Source organism: Malaclemys terrapin, chromosome 9 (genome assembly GCF_027887155.1).
Source record: "Malaclemys terrapin pileata isolate rMalTer1 chromosome 9, rMalTer1.hap1, whole genome shotgun sequence".
NCBI lineage: Eukaryota > Metazoa > Chordata > Testudines > Emydidae > Malaclemys > Malaclemys terrapin.
Genome location: NC_071513.1, coordinates 19,003,447 through 19,023,191, shown reverse-complemented (window position 1 = coordinate 19,023,191; position 19,745 = coordinate 19,003,447). Strand labels below are relative to the sequence as shown.

The following is a 19,745-nucleotide window of genomic DNA, read 5'->3' as shown; positions in this document are numbered from 1 at the left end:
GGTGCCATTAGAACCTTGTGGAAGTCTAATTGTTCATTTTGGACTGGAACAGGATGCAAAGTGTTTTAGTGTCTCTGCCATTAGGCTCCTAAACTGTTTGTTCAGAAGTGGCAGGGTTTTTTTAAGCAAGACAGACAGTGCTTGCAGTAGATTCAAATGTCAACTGAAATTATAATTTATTTTAAATGCATTTCCAGGCTTACACTGCGAGCAGCACTTCTCACTTCCTGAATTTTCAAGGACACTCCATTTAGTGAGCACAGAGTTTTACTTGTGTGTTGGCAGTTAACTTTTATAGCTAGCATCAGATGTTTCCAGTGCACACAACTCCACATCACTTCGTCTCTCACTGTAAACTTTTTTTTTAAATAAAGATTTTAATAGTTATGAAAAATGCCAAATAGACATCACTAGAGACTGAAGCCCTCTGATAATTCACAGAGCCAGTACTGCCTGGGCAGCAGCAATGAAACCTCCAGTAGTCAGGGTTAGCTCAATCTCCATGGCCACCAGGTCTTTGTCCTCTTGTGAGACTTAACAAGGATGCCAATTCAGTACATTTCAGGATATGGGATCCTCTTTACCTGGAACTGGTCTGCAGCCACCCATTCATGTAATAAACATTGAATGGCAGTCACTCCTAAGCTAAGCTGGCATCAAAACTAGATGATCATGGTCTCTTCTAACCTTAAAAATCTATTAATCAAGAGATTCTGGGCCCCACAGTTAGCACCCTTAACCATTCACAGCACATTACAAAATTAGATTTTAATTAAAAAAAAACAAAAAACAAAAAAAGGAAGAGACTTACTTATAGATTAATGATAGAGCACTTATTTCCAATTGGCCAGCACTTTCCTAAGTGTATAAAAATATTTTGATATCATGTTAGAAGGTACGAAAATAACTGTTCTTCATCAAATCTGTAATGGAGCTGACCACTGAGCCTGCACTGCAGTACTTGGAACTCTATACTGGCCCTCACTATACCATTAATAGAGCTAGTCAACATTTTTTTTTTTAAAAAAGCATTTTCTGAACAGCTCTAACTACTGGGTAAAATTCTTAGCCCCTATCTTCAAAGCTCTAAAAGTCTCAAACCAAGCTCTATAAAGGAGTACATCTGAATATACTGCCCTCTGCAATAACTGTTTTATATGGACAAGGAGAAGAAGGGTCTACTCCTCAATCTTTAAAAGTTAGTGGTAACTGTAAAACCCCTCAGAGACTGCCTGAAAAATATTTATGTGGGCACTAAAGAAAATCCGCTGAGAGAGAGAGAGAGAGAGAGAGAGAGAGAATCAAAGTGAAGTGATGATGTACTCCTCAAATACTTCAGTTCCATCTTTTGCAAAATTATGATTCCTTCTGCATCTGGAAATTTGTAAGACATGAGGATTCCTGAAGAGAAGATCACTGACACGGGACAATGAAGTATTCAATTTTTGGCCCAATGATCCTGGGCAAAGTTGCAGCTAAGCTCTAATAGCTAGACCTGTAGCAGTCTCAAAATATTTCTTTGATAAACATACTAAATTTGCTTTAGATACTCTTGTATCCTGCTCATGTTCACTAGTTAAAAATCTTCAAAGAAACAATAAGTTTAAGAAAGAAAGCAGGTTTTTTTTTCCACATCTGGGGGAAAAAAATGCAAAATTTGTCAAACATTTGCTATGAATCATGCACCCAGTTTTGTAACAGCCTTTTAAAAGGTCCAGGCTGACAGGACCAATGTTTGGTTCCCTCAGCTTAAATTACATTGTTGTTTGACATTGCCCCTTTTTTACCCACAAGCAAGAACCAAGGTCCTGATCCTGCCATCAGATCCAGAGTCCTACTGCACCCACACAAAGTCCTATTGAAATCAACAGGGCTCTGTTCAGATGCGTGGGTCCGCCTATGTGGATCTGACAGCAGGACTGAGGTAAAAGTTAGCAGGGAGAACAGAAACAACATTCAAACTCACATTCCAGCAAACATCATGAGCTTTTTGGGCTCAGCCTCAGGAATATGAATCTAGCCTTACCTTTGGATCTCCCAGCCGTTCCAGATATTTTTCAAATGAGCCTTCCACATACTTAAAAAGAAGATATAATTGGTTTAATCAGTTGCATATCATTCCTAAATCTGCTGGAAACATTAAGAGTCAGAATTTGTTCTTTGTATTTAAAGAATGTAGAGGAAAACTGAAAATGTTTCTCTTATTTGTATTACCATAGCGCCTAGGAACCAAGTCACGGATCAGGACCACATTGTGCTAGGTGATGTACAAACAACAGATGGTCCCTGCTCCAAGGAGCTTATAATCTAAGTAAGACAACAGATGGATGTAGACAATTGGGGACAGGAGGACAACAAGGAAACAATGAGACCATATTGGTCAGCATATAAGCAGTGGTCTTAGCACAACAGCCTTCATGTTCATAAGACAAGTAACCTTCCTGATCATGAATGATTTCTCCCTCTCCCCTACATTTAGGAACAATTGCATATGTATGTGCTTCGTAAAGGAGGTAACTTCTTGCTGAAAAGCTATTTTAATCTATACGCAGTAGATCAAACAGAAAAATAACACCCCCACCCCAAGTCAGAATTATGTTTGAAGAAGCACTGCTATATTAAGGAAGCATGTGGGAATGTCTTGTATCATATAGAGGGATTGGAAGGTCCAGATATCTCACGCACAACTAAATGTACAATTTGGTTATATCTGCGTCTAATACTTCGGTCTGAAAATAGTTTAATTTTAACAGTTTGCCCCACCTGCTCCCATTCAGTGCATTGCAGAAGTGACTTTTCAAGCATGTTTGTTTTTAAATTGCAAGGTAACAATTTTAGCTATCATCAAATTTTATATCTACTCCTCAAGTTGAAAAGGGATAGCTTAAGGTTGGGAAAAGGTAGATATCCTACATGAGTGCAAATACTAGCATTGCTCACCCCAGCCCTTCCTCCTGAGCTCAATATGTTAAATGCCACGTTGTTTGCCTTATCCAATAAAAGAGAGAGACAGTAAAAATCTTGGCTGCTCTGTATGGAAGTTAAAATACCACAGCAATAATTGTGAGTAGTAACTTGTGCAAGTGCCTGTCACCAAAAAAAAGTCTCTTATCTCACTATTATGCAGCATGTTCTGAGCCAGCTGGATGTATCCCTCCACCCCAATGGTAGCTGCATTTAAGTGGGGGTATGTACACAGTGTACAAAGCACTTAAATATCACTTGATGTGAAAGACTGTATTATAATACTAAAAGAAGCTAGTTTATTGCTATCTATTTTGTGGATAAAACATTTAGAATTGTTCCCTTAGGATGCAGGGAAAGCCATTTGTGAATTAGAGTTCAAACAGCCAGTAGAATATTCAGAATGCTCTTCCAGGACCAAGTTGTTTCAAAGCAGTCACAGGACCTGTCTACACTGGTAAGTTTACCTGTTTCTGACAACCACTGATCCATTGTACATCATCAGCAACAAGTACATTTCCTAATATTCAGCAGTATTGTAACAAACTTGAGGCTAGGTATATAAAGACACTGCAGTTGTCGGCAGGGATTGAATTTGTGATCTTCTGAATGAAAACCACAGACCTCTATCGCTTCAGTTAAAGTAGAGTCTTCACTGGGTGAAAATAGCAGGCTTCTACAGTTGTTGAAGTCATCCACTGAAAGTGTACAGTGACATTAAAGCACGTATAAAACCATGGTTAAAGAGCCATGCAGTATTTCACTGTCCTTAGAGATGCATGTTTTACTTCAAAATGTATAGTTTCACAGACACAAGAAGTTTCAGTTTCACAAAGATAGCTTATTAATGTCTATATGGTACTGTAATCACAGTTACTTAAGATGAGAGATCAGATGTTTAGAATAAATGTGTATTTCCTTTTACAAATAAAAACGTTGTGCCATATTAATATATTTCCAAGGTTTAGAAACAAATCTAAAGTTGACTACAAACTAATGGACGGTATACAGAGTAAGGCAAATGAGCAAGCATTTTACCCTCAACTTCTCATCCTGTTTAGTACTATTATAAACCTGTGCTTGGCCAAAACTTATAAACTAAAAACAAAAAGCACAGTGAGATGTAGGTTTTCAGTGCACAGATCTACATAAATAATATGTTTATGTATAAACACCACCGTTATTTCCTAAGTGTACACATAAAACTTTGCATATCATGAATACACAAGTCTACTCACAGACTCAAAGTTATGTTGGTTTTCCCTCATAAATGAAACACAAGCCTTCCTGACTTCCGTATGATGAATCTGACAAGAAAACAGCTAGAAAATAAAAAAGGTGTTTAAAAGCACTGAAATGGAAGGTTTGCAGCTAATTTTAAATTACACTTTACTTTAAGGCTCCCTTTACATATAGTTTACATCAGTGGTTTTTAACCAGCGGTCCAGGGCCCCCTAGGGGGCCATGAGCAGGTTTCAGGGGGTCCACCAAGCAGGGCCAGCATTAGATTCGCTGGGGCCCACGGCAGAAAGCCGAAGGCTCACTGCCTGGGGCTGAAGCCTAGGGCCCTGAGCCCCGCCACCTGGGATTGAAGCCAAAGCCTGAGCAACTTAGCTTTGCGGGGGCCCTATGGCATGGGGCCCCAGGCAATTGCCCTGCTTGCTACGCCCTAATGCCGGCCCTGGCTTTTATATGCAGAAAATCAGTTGTTGTGGCACAGGTGGGCCATGAAGTTTTTATATCATTTTGGGGGCAGGGGAGGGGAGAGGAGGGATGGCTCTGAAAGAAAAAGGTTGAGAACCCCTGGTTTACATTACAAGGTGACCATATTATAAGCATGTTACAGACCTGAACAACACATACTATAGGTAATTATAAGCACACCATTAGGTGATAGATAGTTGTAATTAACCTCTAGACCCATTGGGCTAACAGTGTATAGAAAATGATTAGTCATTTAATAAAACCCTTTATAAGCTACTCAAATAGAACCTCAATATATAGCATGATCCTTTTTGGCAGCACATCTGTGCCTTATGTTATTTGCCCATACATTTTAAAGTGGAAGAATTTGAAGATGCTAAAGGAAAATAAAGGATTGTTAATTAGGTAACCATTGGTAGAATATTAGTCCAAACGAGAACCTTTAACCCAACCTTTGGCAGCTGGGATAAAAGGTAAACTAGACCCCAGCCACAGCTCATTTTGCAAAACTAGAACTAACACACAGTTGTGTAAGGGACAGAGCAGAACTAGAAACTTTTATCCAACTCCTGCTGCTCCAGCTTTGGGAATGGAGAGAAAGATGAAGATTATGCCAACACGGATACATCAAAGCCAGAAATATAACTTTAGCAAATGCTACTTTACCTTAACCAACCCCATCCACCCTCTGCCCCCAAAAGAAAACAAGTCGAACCCCGTTTACAAGCTCATCTGGCTCTTTTTAGGAGAGAAGGGACAGGAAAACGGGGGGAAGGGAGAGGTGAAATTATCTCCCCAAAGGCATAAATTGTATTTAACTGCAGCTAGTAGAGCTAGGAGGTGGTGGGAAAACGACCAGGTCAGGCCTATGAGGGGAACAAGCTCAGCCCTCGAGGAGCCTTGAGGGGCAGCCCCGGGAGCCCCCCAACTTCACCCCCTGGGGAGGCGGGGGTGGGAATGAAACTCCTTTTACCTGCTCGGAAATAGCCCGAAAGAGACAAGAGGCGTCTTTGGCGGTGAGCTTGCGGTACAGCCCCAGGCTGGCCAGATACTCATCCATGGTGACCTCGCTGAGGGATTTCTGGCCGAAGTATTTCTTCCAGCCTTTCTGCATCTTCCGACCGGGGGCGGGTTGGGGCAAGGGGGGAACTCCTACTTCTGCGAGGCAAGAGCCCCGGGTCCAGCCTGAGGACTAGGCGCAGGCACCAGGCTGGTGGGAGGACAGCAGCATTGTGGCCCCGGGGGCTTTGGAGCCGTGGGGCTGGGGGGAAGGAGGAGGGGCTCGCTGGGGAGGCTGCAGGGGAGACGGCGGTGGGGCGGGGATGCGCTGAGTGGGGAGGGGGCGCGCGGCAGCGCCGCTGAGCGCAGCAGTCCCCTGGGCGCACGGGGCTGCGCGTGGCGTCGCTTGCTGGGAGCCCAGCTGCGGCCAATGAGCCCGGGCTGGCCATGCTCCTGCACCCGTTTTGGTGATCGGCCCTGGTCTCGTGCCTCATATAGCAAAGCGAGCCGGCCCTGGGGACAGCGGGCCAGGGAATCAATCGGTGCCTCAAGCCCCATGGCGCTGCTCATAGGAGCAAAGTGTAAAAGTTACAGAACTGGCATCCGGGCCTGGGGACTGCTCACTCCTCTTCGCCTTGCATAACATCCCAAGGGAGGGAAAACAATCACAAGTGTTTGAAACCGAACCAGCCCCCAAGGACAGGCTTCGAATCCAAAGCTACACGTGTTGATTCTGGGGGATGGTCCTGTGTTTCCGTAAATGTGTTTCCTTGTAGCGGTTTCTGCTCCAGGGACTGTTAGTAGTGTTAAAAATGCATGCTGTTTAGCTTACGCGTGAAGTAGTATTATATTATATGCCTATAATAGAAGATAATGTAGGACTAATTTGCATATGTGGTCTAACTTGTCTTTTGTAATGCATCAAAATGTAATAAAGTTTAAAATACAAAGAAAGACTTTATTTCCTTGGAATTCCACTATTAGTTGCTCTGGTTTGTCTTTCGTAGGTTATATTGCCCTTTCTGTGCCGCCCCTCCCTTCAGATTTGGGTGGTTTCTTGGCAGGTGCAAAGGCTCTTCTACTCCTTTTCAAAAACAGGTGCCTAATACACAGAGCTAGTGACAATTAACCAATGAGGCATCAGAGAAGAGAACATGAAAATTTATCTGTTTTACTAGACTCCTTTAGATGTAGAGTAAGTTAGTAATAAGCATTTGTCTTTCTTGTTTATATTTGTAGGCCCCAATCCTGCAAATCCTTGAACTCAGTGGGACTGTTCCCATGTAAAATTACTCACATGCAGGTTCAGGGTCCATGTGTGTATCTCAGTTTTTTTTCTTAAAATTGATTGTTCTTTGACTAAAATTAATAAAATACTGACAAGAGATACTGTCTAGTTCTTCATCCCACCCCAGGAAGAGAAGGGATTTCTTGTTCGGCTGAGTTCATATTGATTATTTAGAGGTTTTTTTCTGATGTGCCTGTATATGACTATAAATAGCATGTGGCAAACTAGGGGTTAAATCCTTCAGTCTCTACTCAGCCAAAACTGTTAAGTAGTTTCATAGGGATTCTGTGAACTAGGTATTGCAAGAGTTGGGCCTAAAGTGGTAACCAAACAGTGTTTCCTGTTCCAATTTAGGAAGTGAAAATCTCATTGAAGAAAATTTTTGGGATTAGAAAAATTCACTGTTGTGCCATTGGACACCAGATAAACTGGTTACAGTGCAGTATTTGAATACAAATGGTTTGATTATGAAGACAGCTGTCATTTGTGTTTATCAGGTGTTAATAAGGGATGTAACGACATCAAACAACTACATGCAGAACTTTAAAAAACAACAACTTATTTTAGGCAAAACAGTATTTAAAGGAGTGACATTTAATACCAATTGCACAATTACTTCATTATTTAGTAGTAGAAACAAAATAGTCTATGTGGCTATTGTCAAGGCTTACAACTCTTACTTAAAAAATGGGGCAGGTATAATTGTATCTGCTTGACATTTACAGGACAAAATAATGGCAGAGTAGTATCGTGTAATTGATGGGTGGTATTGCCAATCCCTCTCCCCTGCCTTTGGGGAAAACCCCTCTAAAAGCCCTCTTGCTGGCATTTTTGTCATTCTTACTCTCTTTTTCCATGCTCCTGTAAGTGCCTATGGTGAGAGTGCTGAAGACTTCTATTTATTTGCAGAACAAATACTGCAGGGGCAATGGAAGTGCAAGCCTTACACCACACTAACAATGCACTTTCACCAGTGGAAGAATATTAGTGTGCATGCCTATTCTATCCTTGGTCTCCATGTTGATACTACCAATTTGAATGGGGATTTTTAATATGTTCTCTGAGGGCCCCTCTTCCTGTTGTGGACTAAAAACTCCTTTGCAATAGGTATATTGCAAAGCTTGTCTGAGAAGACATCTGAGGAGGAGTGAGATTCATTTGAAGAGAAAGGGTAGAGTAGGAACTTTAATAATTTTGCTGACTGATGGCTGCTATGGGCTGATTTTGCCAGCTGCTCCACAGAGGCATAGGAGGCTAGACCACTGGGAGCAACTTGCAGGATGGAACTTTGATTTGGTCATTTTCTTTGTAATTATTTTTGGATTGTGCTTTTAATTGTTGTTAAGATCACCTAGAGCCTGGATGGACATGCTTTTATTCTGCTGGTTTTGTTTTTCTTTAAAGTAAATAACCCTCTTTGAAACTTTTGTTTACTATTGATTTGGGCTGGATTTGAACTGGCAAACTAAATGCACTTCCAAATCCCACAAGCCATGATTCCCCCCAAATGTAGAGGCCTCTGATGGTTTAGTAGAAAACACTACAAAAAGATGACCAGAATCCTACAATGAGAGAGCAAACCAGTCCTTTTACCTAAAAAATGAAAAACATTAATATTAGTACTGTAAAAAGTTATCAAAGACTGTTCCTTTAACTAAAAATGATGAAAATGCCATGACCTGGACATAAAAATACTAGTGCTCAGAAATGACTAGAGTGTCTGATCAATAGAAGAGAAATGGCGACTTGTACAGAGATTCATATAATAGGAAATCAGAAGGTTACAAGTCTTTAGATGATCCAGGATGAAATATGAACAGTGTCCCAGCAGTTAAAGACCTGAACAATTTTTGGGGAGTAGGTACTAAAAACATTGTAAAACACATAACTTCATTTTTTATAAAGTGTTAATGAATCATCTCAAATCTTTTCCGTCTCCGTCCCAACCTAAAGCTCAGGTCAGAGCAAGGAGGAGAATATATGATACAGTGTATTAGAATGATATACAAACAGTATTTTTCTTTTTTGTGACAATTGAACAATTAAGTAATAAGTAGAGATGATCTGAGTTTTCCAACTAAATATTTTTCACTGGAAAATGCTTATTTGTCAAAACTGAAACTCTGGGAAAGGGTTGGCTTTGACAAATTTCCCAAACTGAATTTTTTATTTTAAAAAATGGTTTCAAATTGTCAAAATATTCTGTTTCAACATTTTCTAAACAAAAAGTTTCATTTTTGGTTTGAAACAACTTTTTGTTTTGAAAATTTCTGTTAATTTATAATCTCCAAAAAGAAAGGTTAAAAAAGGTTGAAATAAAAATAAAAAGTTTTGGAATGATCAAAAGGAAACATTTCATTTTACCTAATCCAAAAAACAAAAAAACAAAAAAACAATTCAGGTTCAGTTCATAAAAATATGAGATTTATAATTTGTCACAATTTGTGGCAGGATAAATTTCAAAATCTTTAAAACTTTCATTGGATGGGAAAACCATTTCCCACCTAGCTCTAGTAATAAGAGAGCCTACTTCACCTGTCCACCCCTACTGGCTGGCCACAGTGACTGTACAGTCTGTTAATTTCTAACCCAGGTTTTCACTGCAGTTAAAGCCTCAAATTAGCCTAACTCAAATGAGAACAGCCACATTGTAAAATAACATTCAGATTGTAGTGATTGAATTGCCAGCTGAGTTGTGTTCACTTGAGCTCCATTGACTGGACAGCCAAATCAAGTTAAAAGAACTACCATGCTTGAGTTAATAGTTTTTGTGTGTGGATGGGATTTGATCTGAGGGCAACACTCAAGTTATAGCTCAGGTTAACTCTGCAGTGAAGCCAAGTCCTTAGACTAGAGGCAGCCTGCCTTAGTACAAGTGATAGCTTCTTTTAGTGCTGGGTTTGATCACATCTAACAATGCTGGTGTCTGTGAATATGAGACCAAGAGTTTAACAAAACTTGTTTAGCCCTGGTTAAAATTATTTTAAAATATAGCTTATTATAAATTAAACTTTTTTTTTTAAACAAAGTCCTGTTTTCTCTCCATAGACATTAAATAACCAATTACACTTCTTGAAATAGCAGTGATTTTTCCTGGTGTGCTTGGACTAAAATTTCCATCCTTAGCTGTTGTGCACTGTGCGGTATACTAGTTGGTTACCACACTCCCACCTTAGAGGATGCTGCATTTCATTGGTGCTTTGTGTATATGTGTGCATATGTATACATTATGCTGATACTCTCAAAACAATGTTTTATTTATTTGATATAGGTGTACTTTCTGTTCTCAGTTTGGTGGAATTATTGGCACTTTTACATTTCAACCTGCATGAACTCTGACACGGACTTGCAGCTGTATAAATAAATCAAACCTGGAGTCTAGAAAACATTTAGGCTATGTCTGGAGTAGAAAAACAGGAGTTTAAGGGTATGTCTACACTATGAAATTATGTCGATTTTATAGAAGTCGATCTTTAGAAAGTGATTTTATACAGTCGATTGTGTATGTCCCCACTAAGTGCATTAAGTCGGCGGAGTGCATCCTCAATACCATGGCTAGCTTCGACTCACGGAGCTGGGCACTGTGGATAGCTATCCGACAGTCCCCGCAGTCTCTGCTGCCCATTGGAATTCTGGGTTAAGCTACCAATGCCTTATGGGGCAAAAACATTGTCGTGGGTGGTTTTGGGTACATGTCGTCAAGTCTTCCCTCCCTCCCTCCGTGAAAGCAACGGCAGACAATCATTTTGTGCCTTTTTTCCTGGGTTACCCGTGCAGATGCCATAGCAGGGCAAGCATGGAGCCCACTCAGCTCACCGCTGCTGTTGTGAGCATAGTAAACACCTTGCACATTATCCTGCAGTATGTGCAGAACCTGGCTAGGAGCCGCCAGCACGAGGACGATTGTGAGGACACGGACGCAGACGTTCCTGAAAGCACAGGATGTGGCAATTGGGACATCATGGCAGCAGTGGGGCAGGTTGATACAGTGGAACGCCGATTCTGGGCCCGGCACACAAGCACAGACTGGTGGGACTGCATAGTGTTGCAGGTATGGGATGATTCCCAGTGGCTGTGAAACTTTCACATGCATAAGACCACTTTCCTGGAACTTTCTGAGTTGCTTTCCCCCACCCTGACCTGCAGGAATACCAAGATGAGAGCTGCCCTGACAGTTGAGAAGCGAGTGGCAATAGCCCTCTGGAAGCTTGCAACGCCTGACTGCTACCAGTTAGTCGGGAATCAATTTGGAGTGGGTAAATCTACTGTGGGGGCTGCTATGATCCAAGTAGCCAAGGCAATCACTAACCTTCTGCTAGCAAGAGTAGTGACTCTGGGAAATGTGCAGGCCATAGTGGATTGGCTGCTGCAATGGGGTTCCCTAACTGTGGTGGGGCAATAGACGGAATGCATATCCATATCTTGGCACTGGACCATCTTGCCAACCAGTACATAAACTGCAAGGGGTATTTCTCAATGGTGCTGCAAGCACTGGCAGATCACAAGGGACGTTTCACTGACATTAACGTGGGATGGCCGGGAAAGGTGCATGACGCTCGTATCTTTAAGAACTCCATGCTGTTCGAACAGCTGCAAGAAAGGACTTACTTCCCAGGCCAGAAAATTACTGTTGGGGATGTTGAAATGCCATCCAAAATCTGAGAGGATGAGGTGTGGAGCATGCTTTTAGAAGTCTTAAAAGAGCAATACTCTGATGCGGAAACTACAGAACCAAACCACCAAAAAAGAAAATCAACCTTCTGCTAGTGGCATCTGCCTCAGATGATTAAAATGAACATGTGTCAGTCTGCACTGTTTTGGATCGTTATCAAGCAGAACCCATCATCAGCATGGAAGCATGTATTCTGGAATGGTGGTTGAAGCATAAAGGGACATATGAATCTTTATCGTATCTGGCACGTAAATCTCTTGCAACGCCTGCTACAACAGTGCCATGCAAATACCTGTTCTCACTTTCAGGTGACATTGTAAACAAGAAGCAGGCAGCATTATCTCCTGCAAATTGTTACCAACCTTATTTTGTCTGAGTGATTGGCTGACCAAGAAGTAGGACTGAGTGGACTTGTAGGCTCTAAAGTTTTACATTGTTTTATTTTTGAATGCAGTTTTTTTGGTACATAATTCTACATTTGTAAGTTCAACTTTCATGATAAAGAGATTGCACTACAGTACTTATATAAGGTGAACTGAAAAATACAAATATTTGCACTGTAAAAAAAATGGTCATAAAAACTAAAGTGAGCACTGCACACTTTGTATTCTGTATTGTAATTTAAATTAATGTATTTGAAAATGTAGTAAACATCCAAAAATATTTAAAATAAATGGTATTTTATTAATGCGATTAATCACAATTAATTTTTTTAATTGCTTGACAGCCCTAATACAAACCTTACTTCACTGTACATTTTTGTGAATAAATACATCAGATTCCTTGCCTTGCTTTTTTGATGCTATGACATGTAAAAAAACCCATTTGTTGACATAAAGATGTCAGCAGAAGGTACATAATTGAAATTAAGAATTCTGAAATCTGTTGCACAGTGTGTGTTCATACTTTTTTTTAGGAAATTATTAAGTTGAGCCAATTTTCCTCTTTTCAGCTCTTTAATACTCCAAACAAAAGCTTCTGTTCTGCTCTGTCCCTTTCACATATTTGTTGCATGTCCAAAATCACACAGCTAAATTTGGGGGAAAATATCAAAACAAATTATAAACGTTTAGGAGGAGGGACTGTCTTTTTATTAAGTATGTATGCTGCCTAGCTCAATAGGCATTAATGAAATAAAATTAATTTGTTTCAATCGTTTGTGTTCACATATACTGTGACAGTTGGAACCGCATCACTGTCCGCTTTCACATACAAACACATTTAAAGAGCATTTAGAGGAAGAGCACATTAATTTAGGCTTAGGTTGGCTTGTATCCTACTTACAATGATCAGAACCACACTAAAACATGGTTGTTGATATGGGTGTAACTAGCAGGGTGTCAGTCAGTGTGGACAGGGATTCTTTTTCTCCTGAAAATTGTGCTAGTGAATTTTGTCAAAGACTAACTTTTTAGCAGCGTACCACTGCGTGTGACTGTTAGTATAAAACAAAACCCAACCACACTGCAGTGATCTGGGAGAAGTGGTTAGAACTTTGATAAAAACTATGTATCAACATAAATGTAACTAGTACAGTTCTGTTCCAAGTGTGGACCAGGCTATATTATAAAAGAAGCTGCTGTGGTGGAGGGCCTGGTTTCACATTAATTCCCAATATGGTTAAAACACTATTTGGCCTTGTAGATGGGATCAGATGATGCTGTTAGTACCTGACAGAGACTGAGGCTTTATCAAACTGTAGAATGGATTTAGTAATAATTTTATTCACTTCACTACAACCAAAAGCTTGTTCTAAAAACAGCTTCTTTGGTTAGTTTTAGGACTGCATCTTCCTCCCCAGTTTTGTTCACTTCAGTAGGCTCCAAAACTGATCTACAAAGATCTTAATTATGTCATCTGACTTAAGCATTCAAGGTCAGCATCTGTATTAGAGTATTCATGTAAATCAGCCAAGGACATAAGTCTCACCAAGTTCAGCTGAAAAGTCCTCCAAGATAAGAGTGTGATTTCCTTGATGTCAGCTGCAAAACCAACTTTTCAGTTACAACTGACAAAGTTGTTACCTCCAGCCTGGTACTATGCAACATAAACACCATCCAAAACACCAAGATCTTTTGTGGACTTTCTCACATTTGCTGTGCCACCATCAGTTTGCATGAAGATTTTATGCACCATGATCTTTCTATAATGGAGCTTTAAATTGTGAATAACCCCTTCAGTTGTAGTCTGGTGTAGAGAAATTGTACAGGGCAGCAGAAAGTTCAGTTTCACATTTGTAAATTCCGGTATAGGATGGGCTGAACAATTGAGAATCACTGCAATTTTCCCTTTGTTTTCCCCTCATCTCTTGGTCAATGTTCATAAGCCATTCAGTGACTCTGATGACAATCATTTATGCATTCCTGTTTGCTTTATAGATCGTAGACAGGGAGGGGACACCAGGAAAACAACATGGCATTTTCCTTTTTTCAATCACAAGAATTTTCATTTTATCTTTGCCTGTTTGGCTTTCACACACAAGAACAGTGACTCTTTCCTTTGCTATTTTGCTGCTAATTATGACTTTTTAAAGACCAGAATTTCCTCTGGGATTGCTGTAAAGTAAATCAGCAATAAATGTCCTCCAAAGAGAATTTGGCCAAGACTGAAGGTAGGACATCTGTTGTCCAGTGCTTGAGTTCAGATACCAGTATCTCTCTCACCGTGGCTCCATTTAAATACAATGTTAGTTCATGCTTTCTGCCAGTAAAGCCACCTGTTGACTGGTTCAAAATTTTCAAGTCCCATTTCTGTTGCCTCCTCTACCCCGTTCTTTTTCCCCACCCATTGCCATTTTTGATTGTAGTTTGAACTATTGTGCTACTCGTTTAGGATTTCTCTCTTTCTCTTTAAGATCTTACACACAGTTGAGACTGAAAATTGCAAGGAAACATCTTTTTGTCTGTTAGCTGGATTTGCCATCTGGACCTTGTCTGCAAGAGTCAAGTTGTGGGCCTTTAGTTTCTGGCTTTCCTTGGCTCTTGCTAGATAAGTCCTTTAGATAGAGTTGTCAAACAAAAAATAACCCTATACTTCTACTGTGTTACTTGAAGCATGATGCCAGTAGATTTTAAATTGGCATTAAATGGGAAAATATTTAATGTCAGTTGAAATTGAACAGGCATATTTATGTTCAGTTGATACAAAAAGTGTTGGTTTGAATAAGTGGATTTTCCTATTAAGGAAGTGACATTAGAAGAATTTGATCACATACTAACATTTTCATTTTTCTGGATTAGTTATTCAAATCCAATAACTCTGTCCAAGAATGCAGCAAACTTTTCTGGCTGTCCAGGAGGAAAGGGTTTCAGTGTTGACAAATTGATTGACTTCAATGACTCCAAAAGGGTGCTATAAAAACAAAGCAAAACCAAAGGCAACATGAACGATTAAATACTTCACATGGGGGTATTTTGTCTTTCACTATTTTTTCTAATCCTACCTTAAAGCATGCACGCACATGAGTCCCTTTGGCATTAGATTAGGAACAAGAACACACATTAGAGGGAAAAGAGACACCATAGGTGGAAAGAGAATTAGCAAAATGAAAATGATACTATTTCAGCAATACTCCTGGGGGAATTCTGTGCCGTGTGGGGGGAGCAGAATTCATACCCTCCGCAGATTTATTGACTCCCCTGCAGAAAAATGGGGGAGCAAAGAAATCTGTGGGGAACACATGCCCCTTCAGCAGCAGCCAGGGCACATCTGCTGGGAGCAGCCGGCAGCAGAGAGCAGATCACCATGGGGGGTTGATGGGAGGGAAGGGAGGCTGGATATGCGTGTGTGTGTCTGTGGAGAGAGAGTAAGGTGGTGCAAATGAGTGAGAGAGACTCACTCTGTCCCTCTCATCGCTATTGCTGCATCCTGGGCTTGGACTGGCATAGGGCAGTGTGAAGCAAGCTCCGTCCCTGAGGCAGAGCAGAAATGTAACAACTAAACAAGCAGGCTGCTAATGTTTCCATTGTCTTTTACCTTGTCAGAGTGGTGTAAAGGAGCCTTATTGTAAATGACAGTAACGGACTCCTCAGCTAGGAAGGTCTATGGGCTTTCTCCCTTTTTTTCCTATGCCAGAGAGGCACAATGGGGTTAGATTACAGCTCAGGATCTACTTTACTTATCCATTTAAAATAAATGCAGAACAATGATTAGCAAACTGTATGACTCTCATGTGTGAAAGTCTGAGCAATTTAAAGTGGCAGTCTACTTTACAGAACACCAAAATAAAAGTAATGTAAATGAAAATCCAGGATTATAACTGGCATGCAGGGTCTTGGCTACCAAGTAGTTGTGACTGAACTTTCATGTGTTTAGGAAATGCTGAACAGTTATTGTGATTTTTTTTTCCTGTATGGTAGTTTAAATAAATTACCAAAATAAATGAAACTGGTGTGTTTATATTGCATTATTTTGACAAATAAAATATGCAGAATTTTGGATTTTTTTGTTGCCGAATTTCCCCAGGAGTAACATGACCAATGGTTTTTCCTTTCAATGTGGACCCAGATTCAGAGTGGGTTAGGTGCTGTCCCAGGTCAAAAGCCACCGTACACTCCCTTTTTTGTCTGCCCTTCAGATCCCTTCTCAAAATTCTTCTTCCACTAAACATTTTCACTTGGTTATTTATGTCTCATGAAGTAGTTTTAAATTTACCAAAACATAAGAAATTACTATGATAACCCAAAGTTCCCAAACATGAATCATAAAACATACATGTATCCTAAAGCCTTCCCACTCTCCCTTCTTAATTTTTCCTGAATGATTTTCACTTATGAAGGACAATAATATTCATTGTGTTCTCTGTGTATATATTAAGTTTAAGATCCTTGAGGGAGGGACTTCATCTTATTTTATTCATTAATAGTACCATGCACTATATAAGTAATAAGATTACTTAAATTTAAGACACTTGTGAATGCATTTCACATTATCCAATCTGTATCCTGTTTTTACCTTCCTAAGATCTCTTGACCACAGACAGCCATATAGAGTCTTGACCAGGTGTTAGAATTAAGTTGACAGCAGGAGTAATCAGTGTGCAAGGCAAGAGAGCTTGTGTCAGATCTAAATGGTTATTCAACAACTGTCTTTCTGGGTAGGATAGTGGTTGATCAACCCAAACTTCTGATGTTGTTTTAAGGCTGTATTCAACATGAAGACCTAAATAAGTTCAAATAGAAGCTTCTGAAGAGACAGGGCCTTTTATTAAATTTACCTTACAAGGTATGTTACTTAGATCTATTGGCCAGTGCTGCTTTCTACCAACTTCAGAGGTTTGGATTTGTTTGTTTGTTTTTCTGAACAGTTTGAATAACTATAACTCAAACTCCTACACTTTTGCTCTGTTTAGAGTGTTTGTCATTTAATCGGAATCAGTAGTGCCCTTAAAAATGATAACCTTGGAACCAGATTTTCAACCGTTTGGTGAAAGTAGCACCAAGCGTAACTCTAGTAGTAATCTACCTTGGGAAAAATATATAGCAGTGGTAGACTAGCTCTGGAGGGAGCTATGCCCAATCTAGTCATTGTCTGTTTGAGGAAGAGTTACTGATTTTTGCCTTTGATGTACAGTTGCAGAGAAGAGATCCCTCCCACCCCCCAATAAATCTATGTGTTGTAAGTGACACTGTAAAATAAAACTGTGAAAACTATGTCTAGCACAATGGGGTCCTGGGCCATGACTAGGGCTCCTATGCACTACCTTAATACTATTAATAATAATACTCGTTCAGTCAAGATGGCTGCTGTCAATTTCTTCTAAGGGAACAAAGTGAGAACAATTGGCTCTACCCTTAGGAGGAGACACAAATGATATGAAAATATGTGCCATACCTACAAGTACAGTAAAAGAGGTGTCCATCTCTGTATAGTTGCCTGGCTAATTCTAGCTGATGATTGTTCATCAGCTTTTCATTTACCACCACCAAGAGTGGTTTTCCTTTTTCCAGTGTCTCCAAACAAGTGCCTGCACCTACAGAAGAAATCAGTAACATGAACAGTATTTGCATCCAAGTTTCACCTTACACTCTTGCAGTAAAACACAATTAACCCTGAAGTATTTACTCAGGCCATACTCCCATTATGCTGTATGATTCCACTGTCATTTGGTTTGAATGGGAGTTTTAACTAAAATTTTACAAATTTTTAACTGGGTCACGGATCCCTAGAATTGGTGCTCTGCCTCTAGCTTTGGAAAACTCTCTAGGAGGAACACCTTCAGCATGCCAATCCCCCCAAGGGGTCTCACTCTTCCCGCACAGGGTGGGCCTTGTGGCCTCACCGCCTCCTTAGACATGACCTCTGGGGCTCCAGCACTCCCGTTTCACACTGTGAGCTCTGTTCAGTGAGTCCAACTGAGCTAGAGTCCTGGTGGGGACTTGTCCACTCTTCGGGAATTAATGCACCTCATCAAGCATTTGCAGACATACTCCAACTGCATTGTCAAAACATTAGGGTTTATTAGTCAACTGGAACACAGCATCGGACGTTTTTAGGTCAGCATAGAGAAATTAAGCTTAAACCATGGCACACACCATTCTAGTTAACTCAGAGTCCAGCCAAGCTGTAGTGACCCACAGGGTTCAAGCTCTCTCTCTCTAACCTCCTTAGTCAGTTCCCAGCTAAGAGATGTCTCCTTTCAGCCATCAATTCTTATCCCCCACCTCACAGCTTTCCCATCCTTTGTCCTTGAGCTGGTATGTTGCTGAGCTACCCTGCAGAGGTGGGGAAATCTCTCTCCTTCTGGGTCATTGGCTGTTAGTTGTCACTATCCCGGTGATTGGATTTGCCACTATCTTCTCAAATTCTCCATTGGCATGGGGTCAGCCTCTGCCAGTCCTTTTCCAATGCCCCACTGAAGCTCAGACAGCCAGGTGATATTCATATCAATGCCTGTTAACCTGCCCTGAGAGCAAAGAGCCCTTTTCCACCCCTTGGGTAACAATGCAGCATATAGGGGAAACTGAGGCACGCACCGGTGTCATGAAACTATTACAGACAATCCCCACTTCATCAGAGTGACAAAGCTAAAAGCTCTAAAACTTGGCAGTGGCCCCTCAGGCTATTTCCTGACCCCTGCCCCAGAGCAAACCCAGCCCCTCAGCTCACCAGAGTGGCCCTGCTCTGGCCCAAAGCAGGCAGCCTCTCCGCAGCAGAGAGCAGAGCTCGCCTCCCTGACCCCGGACACCTGCCTCCGCCAGACGCTCAAACACCCCCCCCCCGGAGCCGCGTTACCTGCGTGGCTGATCACCAGATCCGCTCTCTCAAGCTCCTCAGCCAGCGACTCCTTGAACCGGAACACGTCCAGTGTAAACGCCGCCGTGCGGAACGGGGCCGGGGCCGCCGCCCCTCTGCCAACCTGCAGCACGAGTCGGCCGTAGCCGAGGCGCCGCAAGACCTACAGCGAGACGGGGGGAGGGGAGGTTACATCGCCCCGGGCTCTGCGCCTCCTGGCCCGGGCACGAGGCGGGCTGGGTTGGGCCGGCCCGGGGGCCAGCACCGCGCCGAGTGAGGGGAACGCCCCGGGGCCCAGCAGACACCCCCCCGCGGGCAGGGAGCAGCCAGGCCGGCTGGGGCCTGCGGCGCGAGCCGGGAGCCGCGGCAGGCCCAGGGTCGCACTAGGCCCCGCCGCCTGCGGGAAGGGCGCCTCGGCCTCACCTGGAGAGTCTCCGGGGCGGTCACCGCGGCGATCAGCTCCTCGAAGCTGGTCGTCCCCACGGTGACAAAGGCCGATTTCATGGCCGGCTCCAGGCCGGCCGCTTCGCTGAGCCGGTCCGGGGGCGGCCAAGCGGCGTCTCTCCCGGAAAGCCGGGCTGCGAGCGGCCGCTAGGGGGCGCCCTCGGTTCAGCAAAGCCGGGCCTGACCCGAGCAAGGGACCTGCAGGCGGCGAGTCCCCGAGCCAGCTCCCCCAGGGACCAGTGTCACCCCAGTGACTAGGGTGACCAGATGTCCCGATTTTATAGGGACAGTTCCGATTTTGGGGTCTTTTTCTTATATAGGCTCCTATAACCCCTCCCTCCACCCCCATCCTGATTTTTCACACTTGCTGTCTGGTCACCCTACCAGTGACGCCCTGTGACAAATGGTCATGGTCCATCACACACGTTGCCCACAAACAGA

The 19,745-nt window shown here is 42.0% G+C and overlaps 1 protein-coding gene across 1 annotated transcript in view; it reads right to left on the bottom strand.

Moving 5' to 3' along the window:
• The window catches only part of ALG13 (ALG13 UDP-N-acetylglucosaminyltransferase subunit), a 56,878-nt gene extending 37,406 nt beyond the window's left edge, over positions 1-19,472 (bottom strand). Inside the window, exons 1-8 of the mRNA XM_054039696.1 lie at positions 19,284-19,472; positions 18,861-19,023; positions 17,460-17,598; positions 14,873-14,978; positions 5,642-5,782; positions 4,203-4,286; positions 2,027-2,077; positions 812-858 (exon numbers count right to left, since the gene is read on the bottom strand). Coding sequence (XP_053895671.1) covers positions 812-858; positions 2,027-2,077; positions 4,203-4,286; positions 5,642-5,782; positions 14,873-14,978; positions 17,460-17,598; positions 18,861-19,023; positions 19,284-19,364 — 812 coding nt within the window. The 5' untranslated portion in view covers positions 19,365-19,472. The remainder of the gene's footprint in view (positions 1-811; positions 859-2,026; positions 2,078-4,202; positions 4,287-5,641; positions 5,783-14,872; positions 14,979-17,459; positions 17,599-18,860; positions 19,024-19,283) is intronic.
• Positions 19,473-19,745: the final 273 nt, after the last annotated feature.